This window comes from Ochotona princeps, chromosome 2 (assembly GCF_030435755.1).
Source record: "Ochotona princeps isolate mOchPri1 chromosome 2, mOchPri1.hap1, whole genome shotgun sequence".
In the NCBI taxonomy this organism is placed as follows: Eukaryota; Metazoa; Chordata; class Mammalia; order Lagomorpha; family Ochotonidae; genus Ochotona; species Ochotona princeps.
The window spans coordinates 79,725,232-79,746,210 of NC_080833.1; the positions used below are offsets into that span (position 1 = coordinate 79,725,232).

The window sequence follows — 20,979 nt, forward strand, 5'->3', positions numbered from 1 at the left end:
GCTAGAAGGCTTTAACAAGTTCAAAATGTAAACACATTATAGCAGGAAAATCAGCTGATTTTCCATTGTAATTCTATTTATAAAGCTATTCAATCAACCACAAAACCTCACTGAGAAAATGGATCAGTTGCATTTATTTTGAATATGAAACTGTAGCTTTTCTGTAAGCTTAAAAAAATGAGAAAAATTAGTTTTATATAGTCCTGTGGCTTAAAAAATATGGTACAAGATATTTGAAAAGAATTTTTCAAACTATTTGGGTTACATATACAAATTTACAGAATTAAGGAGATCTGTGGTCACAGGATTTCTTATTTGCAACTTTCTGGTTCTTAAACTAAGGAAGAAATATATACTCAGTGCTCTATAGTCTCCTCTAACTCTAAAGTTTTTATCATATTGTCCTGCTAAACAATGGCGAAGATTGAGCTGAAAGAGCATGGTCTGTGTGTACATAGGTCTACAGGTCCTGAACTGAAGTATTTTTATCCTTTTCTGGCTTTCTTCCTCCTATTCAGGAATTAATGCAATACAAGTATCACACCTTTTACTCAACTGATTCTTAAATGGCAGCTCTGTGCCCCCTCCCTCCAGAGCCCATAGTGCCTTTTACATGGTAAATGCAAACAGTAATTTCAGAGCTCCTGGTTTCCTTTGGTCCATTTTTGAAAGTGACAGAGGATAAGATATGGCACAAGAATACAAGTTAAATCATTAAACTATAAGCAAAGACACACAAAAAATTTTAAGTTGCCATTCATATACTGAAGAATGAATTTTATTTACATTACTAGCAGATCCCAACTTCTCCAGTTACTCTGAAATAGAATTAATTTATCAATGACAGGAAAAATATTTTCTAGTATTTCATTTTTAATAACTAATTAAATTGCTTAATTATACTACAGAGTAAAAAGCAATGAATTACTTTGGGAATAAAAAATATGTATATACATTACCCTGATACCTAGGCCAAAATATATCTAACAACAAATTTTCCTGATTTCTATTAGTCATAAAAAATAAAGGAAAAATATATTGCAAGTATTTGCTCTATAGGCAATTTCAGTAAGGAAACAAAAGTTTAATGAGAACAATATGGCTGTTCATGTGAGCGGGCTGACGTAGGAGCAAAGCATGGCAGAGAACATACTGTCAAATATAGCTTGAAGATCTGCGTACACCTTAATTTTATCTTCAAGGAAAATACAGGTTAGGGGGCTGTGCTCCCAAGTCACACTTAGGAACCTTTTCTTTTAGCTTGCAAGATGTAGCCTTTGGATTTGATGATGCCTCTGCTCTTCACTATGACAGAGTACCGCAGCAGCCACAGGGGCACCCAGTCGTGGGCTTGTATATCAGGGATGCTTTCCCGAAGAGCCTCTTGGAAACTTGCCTCAGAAAGTAGTTCTGTGAAAAACAGACAACAAAGGTAAAGCATTAGACTGCAACCAAAGCAGTCTGCTATGTAGGTGAGCACTGAAGTGCTACAAGGCTGGGAGTGAACGATGCTTGTCCTCCACATGTGCTGTGCATCTGAACCAGGCAGTTCTCTGAGAAGAATCTAGAGCTGGACTCCACTCTTTTTCACTCCTAGTATCTGGTGAGTGAATCTGGACATTTGCACTATCTGAAAAGTCTCCAGGGGGAAAAATGGGAAAGTAGAAAGAATTTTTGAAAGAGTCACTATGATCTTGTTAGAGATGACACATCATTTCCACTGCCGTTTCCTTAAAACTACTTTCCATGGATCTCTCTGCATTTACTATGTGTGGGTGTGTGCATTACTACACATACACCCATATACTCTGTATCTATGACTATATACAAAGTCACTTCAGAAAGACAAACAAGAGAACAGCATTGAGGTGCAGTGAGGTAACTTGTCACTTGCAATGTCAGTATCTCATATTGAATGGACTGTTCAAGTCACACCTGGATGGAATTCCTGGCGTTTGCTTAGGGCTGGCCCAGCCCTGACTGCTGTGGCCATCTGGGGAGTGACGCAGGAGATGGAAGAAGTCTTTCCTCCTCTCACCCTATCACTCTGCCATTTGAATATACAAATACCAAATCTTTAAAAAAAATTACTTGAGTCATCATTGCTGCCTCCCAAGGACTGCATTAGTAGGGAGCTGGAGTCAGGAGGTGAAAGCTGGGTATCAAATACAGCTATTCCAATACAGGACACAGATACCTTAATCTCTGGGATAAAGACCCATCTACATTTGCCTTTTAATATTCTCAAAAGTTTTAAAGTACCCTCATAAATATATGTATGTATGTATTGATCTGTCTACATGGTATATATCCAAAGGGTTTTCAGAAAAATAATGGAGAGCCTGGTGTGGTAGCCTAATGGCTAAAGTCCTCATTTTGCATGTGCCAGAATCCCATATGGGCACCAGTTTGTGTCCCAGCTGCTCCACTTCCCATCCAGCTCCCTGTTTGAGCTGGGAAAGCAGTCAAGGACAGCCCAAAGCCTTGGGACCCTGCACCCGTGTGGGAGACCTAGAAGAAGTTCCTGGATTCTGACTTTGAATTTGCATAGCACCAGCCATTGCACTCACTTGGGGAGTGAATCATTGGACGGAAGATTTTTCTATCTCTCCTCCTCTCTGTATATCTGACTTTCCAATAAAAATAAAATAAATCTTTTAAAAAAAAAGAATTTGGGAGGGTCTTGATGGGTCAGAACTAGAGTCTGTTAGAAAGCTATAGTCAAGATGTTGTCTCAAGACTTCGGGCTGTCTTCGACTGCTTTCCCAGGCCACAAGCAGGGAGCTGGATGGCAAGTGGGTCCACCAGGACATGAACCAGTACCCATATGGGATCCCAGTGTGTGAAAGGTGAGGACTTTGGCTGCTAGGCTACCGCGCTGGGTCCCAGAGGAGTCTTTTATTCACTGGTTTACTGCCCAAATGACTATAACAGTTGGAGCTGGGCCAGTTAGAAGCCAAGTTTCCTCTGGATCTCCCACATGGGTGCAGGGTCTCAAGAACTTGGACCATCCTTTGCTGCTCCCCCATGCCATTGTCAGGGAGCTGGATTGAAAGTGGAGCAGCCTGGACTCAATCAGTACCCATTTGGGATGCTGGCACTTCAGGTAGAGTCCTTACTTGTTAAACCACAGCATTGGTCCCTATTTACTGTGTTTTGACTCCATTTTTCCTCAAAAAAATTTTTTTAAAGATTTTATTTCCATTTATTTGAAAGGCACAGTTACAGAGACAGGGAGGGATAGAATGATAGTGACACACACACAGAGCGAGCAAGCAAGGGGAAGGTATCTTCCATCTGCTGGTTCATTCCCCAGATGCCACAGCAGCCAGGGCTGGACCAGATGGAAGCCAGGAGTAAGAAACTTCATCCAGGTCTCCCATGTGGGTTGCTGGTGCCCAAGTACCTAAGCTGTCTTCAGCTGCTCTCCCAGGCACATTAGCAGGGAGCTGGATCAAAAGCAGAGCAGCCAGAGCTGAACCTGCGCTCATACGGGGTGTCGGCATTGCAGATGGCAGCAGTTTAACCCACTGCAGCATGGTATCTCCTAGGCAGAGTGTACTGCAGGTGTGCACAAGGAGGGAAACTAAGTCCTTTTTGGTATGTTCTTGTATGTCAGGCATTTGACAATTGATTGTCTTTTTAATTTTAAACAGATACACGATATGTCTGTTAATATACAGAAGACGAAGTAACTTAGATTTTAGAACAAGCACAGCAATTCTTTGTTAGATTTTTCACTAAAGTGACTTTCTTATTTTTAAACAAAACTTATTTATTTGAAATGTAGGATAAGACAGAGACAGAAGGATCTTCCTTCTGCTGGTCCACTGCCCAAGTGCCTGCAGCTGGGCTGGGTCAGAGTGGAGCCAAGAGTCAGAAAATCCGTCTGTCCCTCCATGTGGGTATCTGGGACTCAGGCCAAGGTCTGCCTCCAGGGTGTGAATTAGCAGGAAGTTGGATCTGGTGTTGAGGTGGGACTTGCTCCTACGTACTGGGTCATGGAAGGTGGGCATCCTGACCCACTGTGCCACAGCCCACTCCTAAAAGGACTTTCTTAAAGAATGTTATTTACATGTTAGCTGAAAGCTGTACTACAGCAAGGAAACAAAAGTCCTTGTAGTATAGTTGTATCTAGTTCTGGTATCACTAAAATGGACACAGGTAAGAAAGTAGCTTTTAAATTGGAATACTGGCTGGCAATGCTTCAAATCAGGACAGCAGTCTAGAGGAGAGAGGCTTCAGATGCACCCAAACCCAGGCCCTGTGCCAGTGGTTACCCTAGCTAGTTTCCTCAACTTGGAGGCTCGATTTCCTCATCAAGAAAGTGCTGTGTTTCAGCTGTTGCAGGGATTAAAGATACTTTCTTGAATTATGTACGATGATGCCTGGCATTCAATGAACTGTAACTGTTAACGGTCTTCTCCTGTTACTCCAATGAAGCAGGGAAAAGGAATGGGGCAGGGCAGACGGCCAACACATAGGATCTTTATGGGTTATCCATAGGTACAGAAGTGAACAAATTGCGTCAACCCACTGAATATGTGATCATTTTAGACGCAGAAGTAAAAGCTAGATGTTTTTTCTTCAAGGAGTACTTATGTAGTTATTTGATAGTTATTAAATTAGAATTTCTATTAAAAAATTAGGTTTAAAATTTTCACAGGATATTTCTCACTTCTAACTTAGTGAATACCTTTGCATGTTAACATTATCTTCTAGCGTTTTTCTAGTTATCTTGTGAAATGTTGATTAAAAGGCAGATAAGCCATTCTCAGTAACAGTATTTCTAATTAACATTAATTACATGTCTTGACAGTAATGATTAACAAAATATATAATCAATTATTTTCCCAGGAGTCAGCATTGTGGCATAACAGGTAAAACCACCATCTATGACTCTGGGATTCCACATGGGTGCTTATTTAAGACCTGGCTGCTCCACTTCTAATCCCTTGTAACATGCTTGGGAAAGCAGTGGAAGATGGCCCAAGTGCTTGGGCATGCGCACACATGTGGGGTATCTTAAAGAAGCTCCAGAGTCCCACCTTCCGCCTAGTCCAGACTAGCTGTTGGCAACCATCTATGGAGTCAATCAGCAGATGGAAGATTTTTCTGTCTCATCCTCTGTGTAACTTAACTAAATCTTTAAACAAAGTCTATCTTCAGATGTTCATTATGTTTCAAATTTAATCATATCTGCTTTATCCAGGTTTTTGTTTTTTGTAATTAAGTAGCTCTCTGATCCAATCTTGGCCATGCTAGACAAGAATCTATTTATTACTATTTAGGGTGTCTTGTAAAGCTTGGCAGACCTCTTCATCTTTTCCTCTTCTTGGACAGTAAAATAAAGGCTTACACTTTGAACTAACCATTATGAATAATCCTGGAAAGCAGTACTGTCCATTCATCACTATAAGACACACTTTGATTTCAACAAGTAGTTTTCTATAAAATCCATGGTCCATCGCTACAAATGAAAACAGCCATCTCACCTTTAGGGTCGTTATGAGTCAGAAGCTGTATATCAAACTGCTTTGCAAATGCAGTCAGATCAGGTGGCATCACACAGCAGGAGGCAAGGTTAACTTGGTTACTATTTGGTTTTACCTAGAAGTGAAAGTGAAATAATTAACTTTTTTACTGAGTTAAGCAATACAGAAAGTAGGGGGGAAAAAAAAGAGAAGGAACAACACTTTCTTTAGGGTTTTCCTATCTAAAAAAATGAAAAGAATGTGGTCAAAAATGAAGTGTAAGGAAATATTATTATGCTTTTAAAACTGCATGTATGGGGCCAGGCGGCATGGCCTAGCGGCTAAAGTCCTCTCCTTGAACACGCCAGGATCCCATATGGGTGCCGGTTCTAATCCCGGCAGCTCCACTTCCCATCCAGCTCCCTGCTTGTGGGCCTGGGAAAACAGTCAAGGACGGTCCAATGCTTTGGGACCCTGCACCCGCGTGGGAGACCTGGAAGAAGTTCCATGTTCCCGGCTTCGGATCAGCGCAGCACTGGCCATTGCACTCACTTGGGGAGTGAATCATCGGACGGAAAATCTTCCTCTCTATCTCTCCTCCTCTCTGTATATCTGACTTTGTAATAAAAATAAGTCAATCTTCAAAAAAAACCTGCATGTATGAAATGCATGAAACCTGTTCCCTTAACATACATAATAAAAAAACAGCTATATAAGAGACTAATAAATTACTTCTCTAATAATTATGTGGGTTGCTAGGCCAGAGAGTCGAGGTGATTAGATTTCTCAAAAAGATTTGTTTGCAAAGCGAAGTGAGAGACAGAAATGGAGAGACAGAAAAAAAAAATCTCTAATTTGCTGGTTTATTCTCCAAATGGCAGCAACACTGGGCACTGAGTCGAGCTGAAGCCAGAAGCCAGGGATTGCATTTGGGTCTCCAACATGGATGATAGGGACTTCAGTAACTGAGCCTTTAAGCACTACTTCCCAGCTGTCACCTGAACCTGCACTTTGATATGGGACGCAGACCTCCCACACAGGCAGTGTGAAGTGTTGCACCAGCTTCTGGTCCCAGTTTATGACACCCACTCCTTATCAAGCTGTATGAACAGTCTTGTACATCTTTAAATAACAGAAAAAGTACTAGTTATAAACCATATTTCCTTGCTTAGGAAATTACAGCCAGGCTTAATAATGGCTAAATAGAATAGTATTTTCAAGCTGGTGTTGTGGCATTGTAGTCTAAGGTTCTTCCTTTGCTGCTGGCAGCCCACATGAGCTCTGTTCCAAGTCTCAGCTGCTCCGAGTCCCATCCAGTTCTCTGCCTATGGACTGGGAAAGCAGTGAAGGATGGGAGCCCTTGCATCCATGTGGGAGACCTGGAGAAGGCTTCTGGCTCCTGCTTCAGATTAGCTCAACTCTGGCCATTGTGACAGAAATCTGTCTTCTCTAACTCTACCTTTCAAATAAAAAATAAATCTTTTAAAAAATGTAGTATTTTCAATATGTCAATAAAACTGAGGGAAATAGCCTTAATTCATTTGGCTCTGCAAGTTTCAACACATTTTCTAGTGTGTTTGCCACTCATTTTAAATAAGACCAATATTCAGCTCAGTTAGAGGTACTATTTAAAAAACCCCAACGCACCAGTTAAAACCCACACAAGAAGCAGTCAGCAGCAGTGAGTGGCTGCTGTGTGCAGGCCAAGGTTCTGCAGCATGCAGCCGAGGCTGAACCCCGAAGACTACCTCCCCCGGGGGCTGCCCAGGGTGTACCCTACCTGTGCCCACTGATACAGTTGCTCCAATTGTGTTCTGTCCAGATCAGAGGTCCCTATGGCAACAATCTTTTTGCTTCGCACTAAGCTTTCTAATTCCTCCCAGTAAGGTTGTAAGTGTTCCAAGGAAAGATTCACTCCATCTTCAATAGGCGGGGAAGCAATGATCACAGAATCCAGCTGGGCAACTCCAAGGACGGAACAGGCTGACGACAGAGATGACAAAGGAGAGAACTGTTACCTGGCAAAAATAAATACTCCCAACATCCACAAAGCAACCCCTGACTTTTGTCCATGTCATTCGCTAGCTTTCTATTACTAGACTTCATTATTTACTTTCACTTAGAACATCCTCATCTTTCAAAATAAATGCCAACTACCTGTTCATCCACTTCTCTGGATGTCAGGCGAGCGGGGCTTTTTCTGAGAAGCAGGCTTCCTTCTTGTCTCCCAGACCCCATGATCTTTTGGTAACCTCCTTATCCCCATAGCCATTGTCTTCTTCACTTCTTTGGGTTATATATATATATATAATATATATATAAATAATTTTTTTAACTTGAAAAGAATATTTACAGAAAGAGAAGGAGAAAGAGATACCATCCATCTTCTAGTTCACTCCCTAAATGGCTGTAACAGCCACAGCTGGGCTGGTCCTTCCAGGTCTCCCACATGAATGAGGGCACCCAAGGACTTGGGCTATCTGCTGTTTTTCCAGGCATACTAGCAAGAAGTTGGATAATAAGTGGAGCAGATGGAAACTGAACTGGTATCCATATTGGATGCATGCACTGCAGCTGGCGGTTTTATGCACTAAGCCACAGCACTGGCCCCGTCTGTTCTACTTGCTCACTAGTATCTCATATGAGTGATCAGAAGATTTCCAACCTAATATTTATTCTATAATTGGTAGTTATGGCCAAGAATAAGCTTGAGATCATGGAAAACTAATTTACAGCTGTAATCTATAAAGAGAGTTAGAGAGAGGGGGAGAGAAACAGAGAGAAAAGAAGACACAGAGGGAGAGAGACATGAATCTTCCATCAGATCTTCTGTACACTGGTTCACTCCCCAAATGGCCCCAACAGCCAGGGTTGGACCAGGCCAAAGCTAAGAATCAGAAATTCCATTCGGGTCTCCCACATCGGTAGTAGGGGCCTAAGCACTAGGGCCATCAACTGCTGCCTTCCGAGGGGCACTTGGTCCAGCAGGAAGCTGGATCACAAGCACAGCCGCTGGACTCCAGGTAGCAATGTGATATGGCATACTAGCAAGACAAGCTGAGCCACAACTCCTATACCACAAGGCTCATATCATAAAATTTCTACAAAAATTTAAGAGCTTGTTTTAAATAATTATCATTCATTCCAACTTCTTGAAGAACCAATGAGTTAAATCTTTATATAAATACTGGAAAAATGTTTTAAGGGAAAACTTTAGTCACTCCATTACCTCAATTATCCAAAGAAGTGCTGAAAATGGATAGATAGAAAGTGTTTGTTTATTTTGTTGTAGTTGTTTTGGTACCTCAGCTATAATACTAAAAGGACTGAGAATGTGATTATGTATTAAGAGCACAGGGGCTGCAGTTAAAGCTACTGCCTGCAACGCTGCTATTCAGTATGAGCACAGGATAATGTCTTTTAGCTTCTCCACTTTAAATTCAGTTTGCTGCTAATGGCCTAGGAAAGCAGTGAAAGATGTTCCAAGTACTTGGGCCCCCGCAACTCCCATGGGAGTCCATTAGTTCCTGGCTTTGGCCTGGACTTGCTCTGGCTATTTTGGTCATTAATGGAGTGAACCAGCAAATGGAAGATCTCCCTCACTCCCTCTTCCCTTCTCTCTGTAACTCTGACTTTGAATAAATATAAGTCTTAAAAAAATAAGAATATGTTAAGTGTTAAGAATGAAACAATTTAAGAAATGTCAAGAATATAATAAATATAAGAATACAATTAAATGTTAGTAGATAGTTAACCTTTATTATATCTTTTATATTCCTTTTATGTAGCAAAATATGATGATACAGGACTCAATATAGTTACATACATGCTTTAAGAAATTAAAATCAGTTCATTTTTTTTACTTGGATCTGAATACAAGTCATAATTAGTACACCTACACTAATTTAAAGTTCACTATTAAGAAAAAGTTAAATCTTTGCTTACCCATGTCAATTGCATTTCTGGTTGATGATGAAGAGTTTGCTCCAACAATGAACAGTTTTGCTTGGATAACAAAGGAAAAGGATTACTCCATTTCAGAATACATTTACTATATAGTATTAACACTGTTACGATACTAGGATAACAGATAATTCTGGGAGAAATTTTTATTCCTTGTCTAATAATTTTATAGCTTTCATTTTAAGACATAAAATATATTTCTATTATAATTCTGAAATTATTTGCTAGCTAAATATTAAAACAAAAAACAATTATTAATTTCCTACTTATTAGAATATAAGGCAAAAATAAATATAGGAGCTTCAATCACAATAAATTTTTGTGGACTAAACAGTAATTCAGCATACTATATTTTTCTCCAACAAAATAAAATTTACACAGATTAGACTGCTGTGATGAGAACTGAAAAAAAAAAATCCACAATCATACTTTCCCAAGGCAAACGTTTCCATTTTCAGACATTACCCTCCAGTTCTTGATCATATGAAGTGAGATGTAACAGTTTTCTAATTTTTTATCCTCATGTAATAATTTTAAAAATATATTTCTGCATAGTAGTTTGCTGTCTGAAAATCTTTTGATAGAAGTCATGTGTTTACTCTAGAAATAAGGAAAATCTATCAAAGATCAAAAAGAATTGCCACTCCCAAGGGAAAACTTGTTTATTTTTGGTTGTAATGTATAATTTTATAGGAAAATTATTCTGTACAGGATATACTAAAGGAGTTCCTGCTCACTGAATATCCCAATAATGGTTCCAGTTTTCTTCATCAGACTAATGTTAAAGCAAACTTCTCTTGTTGGTCAGCGTTACAGTGAATCATTCCTCAAAGGCAAGTAAGCAAAAACTGGATTGTGAGTCAAGGGATGTAACCTGCTTGTGAGTTTTGTTCTATTCACTCTCTGTTTTATAAAAGATGTGTATGGTCTACCAACTGCCAGCCATTAAGATCTGCTCTCCTAATAGCAGAGGACACCAACAGGTTGAATATCCCTGAACTGAAAGGCAAAACCACTACAAACTTCAAGCTCTAAAACTGTTTAAGAGTTGACACAATGCTTAGCAAGTTTCAGATTTTGAAGTATTTTGTATCTTTAGATTAGAAGTGCTCAATTGGTAGTCTATGCAAATATCCAAACTCTGAAACACTATGAGATCTGAAACACTTCTGGGCCCAAACACTTCAGGTAAGAGATATTCAACCTATATTTAAACATGCATGCATGCGTGTGTGTGCATACATACGCATTTTATATGTAAATATACATAAACACATACATAAACATGCACAGAATCTATGTCCTGGTGAATTATAATCAACCACAAATCGAATACTGTTTTTATTTCTTTCCCAATCCAAATAGCAATGTGAATTTAATAGAAAGTAATGGATTCTGACATTAGGTATATGTGGATGGATTTCTGGCAACCACAAAGGGACTGTGTGACAATCAAGTGACTTACTGCCAGCAAATATCTCAGGGACCAACAGACCTACCTTGCAAGATTGTTCTAAGAATTGTTATAAAGCGACAACTAGGGTGCCTGGCATAAAGTATGACTTAATAAAGGGTAGCAGGGTAGCAATTACTATCATAATCAAATGACAAGCCTATCTTACCCTATATGTCCATCTTGGTAACAATAACAAATTAGTTAACCAACACAACAACCACACGATAGCAAATAACAGACACCTAGCACTTACTTCATGGCCACAACTGTGCCAAGTGCTGCTTTTGTTATTTCATCCAATTTACAAAGAATCATGTAAAACTGATGCACCCCCATTTTGCAGATGAAGAAACTGGGACCAGTGTAAGACTGGTGCAGCCAATACACTGTACATTCAGGAACTTTGATCAGTTGAGCTCAAGCTTCCAATGAACACACTGTGCTGTAAGTGGGGGGCCAGAGCTTTCCCTTTCCATTTTGCATTCCTTGAGTCTTGTGCAAGTTCTAGAATGTGGGAATCCCTCATGGCATCTGTCTCAAGTGTCTAACATGCACTCTCAATTCCCACAGGTCACTTGTAGCCCAGACGTTCTACTCTGCAGGCTCACCAAGAAGGGCAGGCTTATGTCTCCCTTGGGCAGACACTGCACCTAAGCCCGTCTTATCCCTTCCATTGCCTTCACTTTAGAGGCATAAGTTACTTAAACATGACACTAGAACTTCATGAAGAACATCAGATTGAAGTTCTATTCTGACTCCATGGAGGGAACCAGCACTGGCTTCCTGTATTTCCCTATTAGATTTGACATCACAACAAAGTGATGTCCCAAAGCTCACTCTCGTATGTGTGACAACTTCTGTCACTTCATTGTACAGCAAGAACAATGTGTAAAGACCAGACTTTACCAGAAACTTTCATTTCTTCTCTTTCATCGGGGTTTATCTTCTCTACTGCATGAGACACAGTACATTCCAACACATCTGGAAACTCCTACAACACATATTTGTAAACAGATAAAAATCAGTGTTTCTGGTGACAAAATCATTTTTATCCATCTGCCTTTAGGGGCAGAGAACTCATGCAACAACAGGATTCTTTACCTGAGGTCTGTTTGGGCTTCACAAGGCTGTAAAGGGGCCAGGGCAGTTGTGTATCACATTAACTCCAACCTGTGGTGCTGGCTTCCCATATGGGCACAGGTTTGAGTCTCAGTTACTTATCTCCCAATGCATCTCCCTGCTTATGACCTAAGAAAACAGCAGAGAATGGCCCAAAGCAATGGACCCCTGCACCCATGTGGAAGGCCTGGAAAAAGTTCCCGATTTCCAGCTTTGCTTGCAACTTCAAATCAGCTCTGACCCCCTATGACCATTTAGGGAGTCAAATAGCAGATGGAAGATCTCTGTCTTCCCCTGCCCTCTTTGTAACTCTTTCAAGTAAAATGAATAAATCTTTAAAAATAAACTAAAAAGGCTATGTGTGTCAATTTTCTGGGACAGAAGTATCATGTTTGATGTTACTCATAAGGTTGCCTAAGAAAAGAGGATATACAAAATAAGCAGTGAGAAGGGTATGCAAGTATAGCAAGTAACTTTTTTTTTTTCGAAAGGTAGAGCGTGAGAGATTTTTCCATTTACTGATTCACTCCCCAAATATCTAACAGTAGGGGCTACACCAGGGTTGAAGCTAAGAGCCAAGAACTCCATCTGGGTCTCTTCCATGTGGATGGCCGGGACCCAAGTTAATCGAGCCATCACCTGCTGCCTCCCAGGGTGTGCTACTGGCACAGAGTTAGACCTGTATGGCATGTAGGAGTCCTTAGCAGTGGCTTAACCTGCTGCGTCATGATACCGGCCTGATGCTTTTAATTTTTTGAATTTTCCCATGATTCTTTAGGACACTTCTTTGTCTAGCATGTCTCAAGAGATTTAATAAGCATTTACACTAAGTATGCACACACAGAAGAGCCACTTCAGAAAAACCACAGGAACAAGTATTTCCAGCACTTAACCTCTTCCATATTTTTGAAGTAGTCTGTGCACATGAAATGAGCTTTTTTTTTGGGGGGGGGGGTGTCACCTGTGCACAGTGGTTGAGCTGCTCCTTGGGACACATTCCCTAACAGAGTGCCTAGATTCATGTCTCAGCTCTGTTCCCAACTCCAGCTTCCTGCCACCATGCACCATGGGTGACAGCAGGTGATAGCTCCAGTCGCTGGGTCCCTTCCACTCATTTGGGAAATGCAGACTGGGCTCCCAGGTCCTAGCCCAGCCTGGCCTAGTCCTGGCTTTTGTAGGCAGCTGGGGATTAAACCACTAGAGAGCTGTGTGTCTATTTTTCAATAAGTTAAAAAAAAAAATCAGAAAAACAGAGGCAAGACTTTGGCTGAATTATGGAAACGTATTTTGTATATCAACATGATAATAATTACACCCTGACATTTCATGACATAAAGTTCTTTACTGTTTCTTCAGAAACTGACATTTAAAGTTATCTTTGATTTCATTATATTACTGGGGTGATATTCTCCCAAAGCAACCTACCAGGTAAAATTTTTTGCATAATCATTTTTCTCCCAGACCATAGAGAACCTGCAATGAAACCCTGATGGGGAGGAGACTGGTGGAAATTACAGTTTTTTTTCTTTCTTTTTTTTTAAGCTATAAATTATCATTAGTATTCTTAGGGTCACTTAATATTTCTTTTTTTTCTTTAAATATTCATTTTATTTTTATTTGAAAGGCAGATTTACAGAGAGAGAGAGAGAGAGAGAGAGAGAGAGAGAGAGAGAGAGAGAGAGAGAAAGATCTTCCATACACTGGCTCACTCCCTAAGTGGCCACAAGGGCTGGACCCGATCCAAAGGCAGGAGCCAGGAATTTCTTCTGGGTCTCCCCCATAAGTGCAGTGTTTTTTGGGTTTGGGCCAATCTCCACTGCTTTCCCAGGCCATAAGCAGGGAGCTGGATCAAAAGCAGAAAAGCTGGGATATGAACCAGAGGTGTCCATATAGGATCCTAGCGCTTGCAAGGAGAGGATTAGGCAAATGTCCACTGCATTGGGCCTTTCATTCCACTCTAACCTGCGTCTTTGTTCACATTTCACTTACCCTGATCGAGTCTGGACTGATTTGGGAACTCCATTCATTCAATGTCTTCTGGATACAGTCTCGAAGCTGCAAAAGGGATGCATTTTGAAACTTAATCACACTGCAATAAGAATACAATAGCCTAATAAAGAATCGAAAAAAAAAAAAGAAAGGTATTAACACACAAGCCCATCTGCATTCTACAAGGTTTTTAGCTTCTTTAGCATAGATATAAAATCACATTCTTATGCTACTAATTCTTAAACATTCTTAACCTAAAGCAGTAGTCTAGTTATTTTCCTAGTGAGCCTATGCTAAAGAAAATTTAAGTGAACTTTTGAGATGCAAAGGCATTCATAAAGAAACAATAATTTTTTCCAGGAAGTAGTTTATAAACAAGAGGGACTTGGATTGAAAGCCAGACAGCCTGACCAGAATTCACACAAACCACTCTGCTACATTCTCCAAAGAAAAATGAGAATAAGTGTGGCCAGAAGAATTCTAATGCTACACTTACAGTATATTCACTGAAAAACTCCTGAGATCACTCCTAGTCCTGCTGAATCACCCTCCATGGGAAGTCAGAACTTCTGTTTATTAGTGTGTGTGTGTTTAAGATTAATTGATTTATTTTGATAATCAGAGTTACAGAGAAAGGAAGAGCTAGAGATCCTCTCTCTGCTGGTTCACTTTTCAGGTGGCAGTAACAGCCAGCCCTGGGCTAGGCCGCGCTGGGACCTTTATCCAGCTCTCTGAGTGAGTGGGAGGGACCTAAACACTTGAGCCAACTTTCCCTGTGCTTTAGCAGGGAGCTAGTTCAGAAGTGGGGATCTGACCTGAATCAGTGCCTATATGAGCTACCTGGGTCACAGGCGGTGCTTTACCCTCTACCCTGTGACACCTTTCTTCAGAACCATGAGTGTTTACAAACATTCCAACTAACTGGTCCGTTCTGAGATCTGAGAACCACCAATTGTCCTCCCAGGGGCCAACAGCAATGATGACAGTTCCTAGGTCATTTCCTAGCACTTCAAACATCTCCAATCTGTCTTCAACATGTTCTTACATCAACAAACTTCTTTCACACTAACTAAACAGAATGTTGCAAACTCAATAAAGTGTTTACTTATCTCTAGATTTCTTATGTCTGTGAATGTCAGGGTTTTTTTCTGACTGTGGTCCAAAGACAAAGACACACTCACTCACTCATTATGATCTACATATGCATAATGGGAACAAAACAACCACAGAAAGATGCAGGTTGAGCCTCCTTAATCTAAACAACTGAAACTGGAAATGTTCTGGACTCCTGGACTTTGGAGCACTGACATGAACACTCAGAAAAAGTTGCAGAATTTAGGGTGTTTGGGAATTTTTGCATTAGAGATGCTCATTCAGTAAAGTCTATGCAAATACTCCAAAATTCAAAGACTTTTCAATCTGAACTATTTCTGGTACCACACTCACCTCATGCCAGGCACTCCAATGATTTCTGTGTTTATTAATCAGGAAAAATATACTGTCCCACCTCTCATTCAACCTGTGAGTCACAATCACTAAATGGTCAATGCCAGCAGTCTGAAATCGCTGCTTCGCAGATACAAAGGTCACAGTGCCTTGCGCTACGTGGGCAATCAATGAAAAGGGAAATGAGTAACTAGAAGGCAGCCCCCAAACCGCCAAAGTGCTTTCCTAATAACAACAACAGAGATGAAACTTTTGAACTCACAATCTCAGAACTATGATTGCTTCTGATCTAAGCTGACGCAGGAATTTTACTGCCTATCTCTCAGGACAGCTAATGACAAGGGGCATCTGACTTACTAACTTAAAGGCACAGAGTCACCTACTCACAGCTTAAAAGTGGTAATCCATAATAACTTAGATGCTACCCGCAATAACCTGTTAAATCAAGTTACAACACTTATCCTTCTGTCGTGTGTTTATAATCAAATTTAAGGAAGTACATGAAAATGAGCTGGTGATCTTTCCAGTCTGAATTGTAAGTCAAATTCTTTTAAAAATTTATAGGAGTTGAGGTAGCAGTACTGAGGGCTCATCAATTCAATCAAGAGTGCTTGCACTCAAATGAATCACATTTCCAGAGGAAAATTTCTTAATAGTTTTCCCACAATTTTCATCTGGCTTTCCTGATTAAATGCTACAATTCATAAAGATTATTATGTCTTCAGAATTGTACCTTTTTCCTGAAATAATTTATTTAATTAGCTTTGAGTTCCACAAAGTATCAATCACGACAAATCACATGTAAGTCAATGTTATAATTCTGTGAGAAATCCATCGATTGTGTCACAAACATCATGGTTTTTAGTCTTAAAATTCACATGCTATCGGGATCAGACTAATATGCTATACATACTGGCACGTGCAGGAACCCAGGCTGGGGTGGTCTTGTGGGAGCTACTGGGGGTTGCCCCAACTAGGCTGCAGTTCCTGCTGGTGTATATAAGGGTGAGGTCTGTGGCAGGCTAAATTGGGCTAGGCCACAGCACCCATCAGTTTGCACAGGACATGAGGCTGGACACACAACTGACTAGGTAACGACAATCACCAGTGTGTCAGTCTGATGTGGGTGATGGACTGAACTGGACACTGTACTGGCTGGCACATGTAAGGGTCAGGTCTGGGGTCACCTCAGGTGAAGTTTCTTGGGAGATCGCTTGCCTGGACCACTGGGTTCAAGGCCCCAGCACAGGGAAGATAATAGGATTTGTGGTCTGATCTTGGACCACGTGCATGTGTCAAAACTGGGCCTCCTTCTTTGCTGATGCCTATGCAGTGCAAGGCATGCCCAGGTGCATAAGGGGGATATGACGGCCAGCTCATTTAGGCCCGCAGAGGACACTGAGTGACGTGTCAGAAGATGGAGAACAGAACGGGTTGGAGTTTTAGCAGCAAGTGTCTGGATGAGTAGATGCACTGGAGTGGATTCTGTCAGCCTATGGTTCTTGGAAGGATTTTCTCAACCTTGGAGCAATGAAACCAACAGTGTCTCAGAACTATAAAAGTCACTAAGCAACACCTGGAACATTCATCTCCACATTGGGGTTTTTGAGAGGACATCAGGTGGACATCCCCATCCCTAGGTTCTGAAGTAGTTTGCCAGCTGGGAGGCAGGTCCCTTATCTTCTTTTGCCCACCTCATAGAGGAGAAAAGGGAAGAAAACGAACATTGGAAGCATCTGTCCCATCCACCTTTTGCCATACCTCGGACCTCCCCACCTTATTCAGTGGTCCTCATGGGCCTGCATTCTTTTCAACTATGTAAACAACTTCAAAAATAAAATAAAATGAAAAAAAATGTTACCAAAATGGCTGACTAAACATTAACCTTGTCCTGGTCTTGCGTGTGCTCTCGTATGCGCTCGCTCGCTCGCTCTCTCTCTCTCTCTCTCTCTCTCTCTCTCTCACACACACACATACACACACACACACCCCACAAAGTTAAATATCTTCATAATTAAATGAAGTAGCAGATCTGGAGTTATGTAAGAATTAAACACATACCACATGATTCACCTAGTTAAACATCCTTACAAGGAGGAATTGGGCAAAACAATAATGGTCTGTTTAAAAAAAATTTTTGATTACATAAACTTCCAATGACACACAAATACTGGGCAGAAGGTACAGAATCAAAAATCACCATTAGAGAGTTTTTGAGAAATAATTCTTTATCCAATGTGTAAATGGTCTCAATAATGAGATTTCCCCTTCCCCCCCACCCCATTATGTCCAGGCTCTTCCATGAAATTGCTGGCTCAAGTGACACATGTGGTTATTACAAAGTTCCTCTCTCCACAGAAACGAAACATGCCCATTCCATCTAACCAAGCCATCACCACTTCCTTCCTGCGTGCTGCCGTTCCTCCAAGTTTTCCTCATGTTTCCTATTTTTAGTTTAGTCTATTCCAGCACAGCACCCCAACTGAAATACTTCAAGCCAAAATCAGTCATTTGAACCATGTTTTACAAACTGTGCATTAAGAAATCAAGTTTTAAAAAACTTGGATGGAAAAAAAAATCAGAATACAATGTATAATGAGCAATCGTGTCCACTACACCTTTGTTTCAGATATATTCATATATTCTTACATGAAGGGGTTTCAAAATGTTTATGGAAAACATTCTATATATATAATAACTCCACATAGATGTCAAATCATTTCTGCTTCAAAATAAATCTGATTCCAGTTTCCACAAACTTTCTGAAGTACTCTCACAAAACCACAGATAAATAATTAAGAATGAGGTTGCAAGAACACAGTGCATTTCTTACTGTGTTTGTGGTCAAGAAAAGCACCATTTGAGCATATGTTACAATGGCATAAGAGAAAATTTGACCTGATATTATCACTACACATTCAGAATCGCCATCAGTGCTAGAAGAAATGAAGGGGTCTTTGTCCCAAACCCACAAACAACACTTCTTTTGGGGAGAAATGGTCGATTGGGGATGGTTTAAACAAAACATGTAGAAACGGCTGGATTGTGAACACAGAACGTGGTTTGGGTTCTCAGTCCTATTAAAAGGAAAAAGCAAGATTTCTGGTCTCCTGAAAGCTGCTGATCCCTGACACCGGCCCAGGACACAGTCGCAGGGCACTCCAGGAGCTGGGGAAGCACCATGCCACTCAGCTGACAGCGGAAGAGGTCAAAGTTCAGGCCTTTTTTTTCCCTTCTTTTAATCAAGATTTGTTTTCTTTCTGACCCGGTCAGGTGACAGGAAAAGGAATGTCTGGGTGGTGAGAGTGTTCATAAGTGATCTCTTAATTCTCAGTGAAGCTAGCTGACAAAGGTCTCACTGCCCAACTTTGAAAGTCAAGTACATGGCCGCGGAGATGGTGACTTCTGCAAAGCCACGAAGCTCCTCTACGTTAAGGTTGGCTTTATTCAGGTTTTCCTTTTTAAAATTTTAATTGTCACACAAAAAGTGTACATATTCAAGGGGTGTTTTTCGGAAAAAAAATACTAAAATTGTCCCCCACCAACCAGTATGCTGCAGCAATTAATTGTGCAGCCAATAGATGATGCTCTGGCACGGAGAGACAACAACAAACATGTAACCAGTGATCCATTCTAGATCAGCGTCTGCCAGTTACGACTCCAGCAAATAAAACGGGGCCGAGTAATGTCTAGCCAAAGCAAAAAATCTTATTCCAAAAACCCTGTTTGAGTGTCTAGTCATCTGCCTCACAGAATCGGAGAAACTAACGTTATCATCCTAAAAGTGAAGTGTAGTAGGAGGAGAACTTCACTCATCCAAGGCTCGTCTCTGAAACAGTCTCGCACCTGGGCAAGCTGGGGGGAAGGGAGCGAGAAACGGGAAGAGAACCGAGCGATGCACAGGCCCCTTTCTGACCTCTTGCCCAGGGAGAGGCATCCAGTACCGTCGGTGACTTTTGCTGCTGGCTGTGAACACCGACCGAGCCGTCGCTCGCCGAGCGGCTGCACCTGCTAAGTTTTCAGGACGCCCTGCCCTCAGCAGCGAGCAGCCGGCTGGGATCCCAATTCCGCGCCTCCCCAGCCTCAGCCCAGGTGCACACCACCCCGGGCGCCCGAGCTCGGCCACCTGCGCTCCCCAGCAGCCGCTCCCCGTCTCCCTCCGACCCCGCGGCCTGCCCCGCGTCTGCGCTCACCTCCTCGCTGTGCGTGGACGGGCACTTCTTCCGCAGTCGGCCCCAGTTCAGCAGATTCCCCGTCTGCAGGTGCAGGGTGCGGGCGCGCGCCAGGAGCGCCCCGGCCGCGCGGCTGTCCGTGCCCATGGCAGCGGTCGCCCGAAAGCGGCCCAAGCGGCGACGGGGGCCGCGGGAAGGAGGGTAGGTGGGCGGGCGGGCGGCGAAGGCGGCCGCCCCGCAGCAGGACGCGGTGCCCGAGGCCCGAAAGGAGAGCGCGAGGCTGCCAAGCCTCCCCGCGCGGCTGGAACCTGCTCTGGAGCCGAGCGAGGCCGGGCGGCGGGCGGAGCGGCGACCCGGGCAGGAGGCGCTGCAGGCTGCGGCCGCCGCTCGAAGAGTGACTCCCGACGGAGGGAAGCTGTTTCCTGGAAGACAATGACTAAGCAGAAATCGCGGCCGCGAAAGTGCTTCGTAACCGTTACTCGTCCCGCGGCGGGGCAGAGGCGGGGCGCGACCGGGCTGCGGGGCGCCGGCCCCGCGGGTGACTGGCCGTCGGCCTGCGGCGGGCGTGGCGCCGGGAAGGCGGGCGGGCGGGCGGCGGCGCGCACGCCACGGCGCCCCCTGCCGGGCGGAGCCTCGGCCTCTCGCGGCGCCACAGGCGCTGGCCCGCTCGCTGGCAGCCAATGGCCGCCTCGCCGCGGTCTCCGTCACCGGCCTCTCCGGTGGGGCGGCCGCAGGGTCCACCGAGGCTCCCGAACCGCGGCTCCTTTGGCTTTCCAGAAGCAGGTGTTAAGGCACTGGGCCCTCCCCCTGCACCCCAACTTCTCTTTCCTTGCTGCTTTCAGGGACCTTCCCTCAAAATGCCGCTCCTTCAAGGTCTGTTGGTTCGACCCTCTCTGCCTGCAGTGTGCGAAGCCAAAGAGCCAGAAATAATGTTTGTCCTTGAGGAGCTCAAGATTTCCTTCTATAGGCAACGCCTGACCTAAGACATTAGGTACTGACGTAGACTTTCTTACGGCAGTTTCCGGACGGGTTCACCTCAGAGGGACCCGGCAGCATGGGAAGCCAGAGAAGGCTCCAGCTCGCACCCCCCTAGAAGTGGTTCTCAATCTCCTCTTCTATGAAGTGTACTTCTGGAAAACTTGTGAACATCGCACTGAACACTGACTGAGCTCAAGAAACCTTCATTTTGATGAGGAGGAAATGAAAAAAAAAAGCGGAATGGGAGGACAGAAACTCTTAAAAACAGTCTAGTGGGCGGGGAGCGGGATGGATGGATGAGAAGATAGTTTCCTGAACCCGATGGTAAGGAGTTCGTCGGAGGGAAGGGTGACTCCCCAGAAGCAGGGGAGAACGTGGGCTG

At 42.7% G+C, this 20,979-nt stretch overlaps 1 protein-coding gene across 1 annotated transcript; it reads right to left on the reverse strand.

The window, feature by feature from the left end:
* Positions 1-1,047: 1,047 nt before the first annotated feature.
* Positions 1,048-19,991, reverse strand: GCLM (glutamate-cysteine ligase modifier subunit). Its single transcript, XM_004582038.3, has 7 exons — positions 19,641-19,991; positions 14,002-14,067; positions 11,800-11,884; positions 9,420-9,479; positions 7,255-7,457; positions 5,496-5,610; positions 1,048-1,410 (listed from the first exon to the last, which is right to left on the reverse strand). Exons 1-7 carry the CDS (start codon positions 19,764-19,766, stop codon positions 1,241-1,243), a joined length of 825 nt encoding a protein of 274 aa, XP_004582095.1. The 5' UTR covers positions 19,767-19,991; the 3' UTR covers positions 1,048-1,240.
* Between the last annotated feature and the right edge of the window lie 988 nt (positions 19,992-20,979).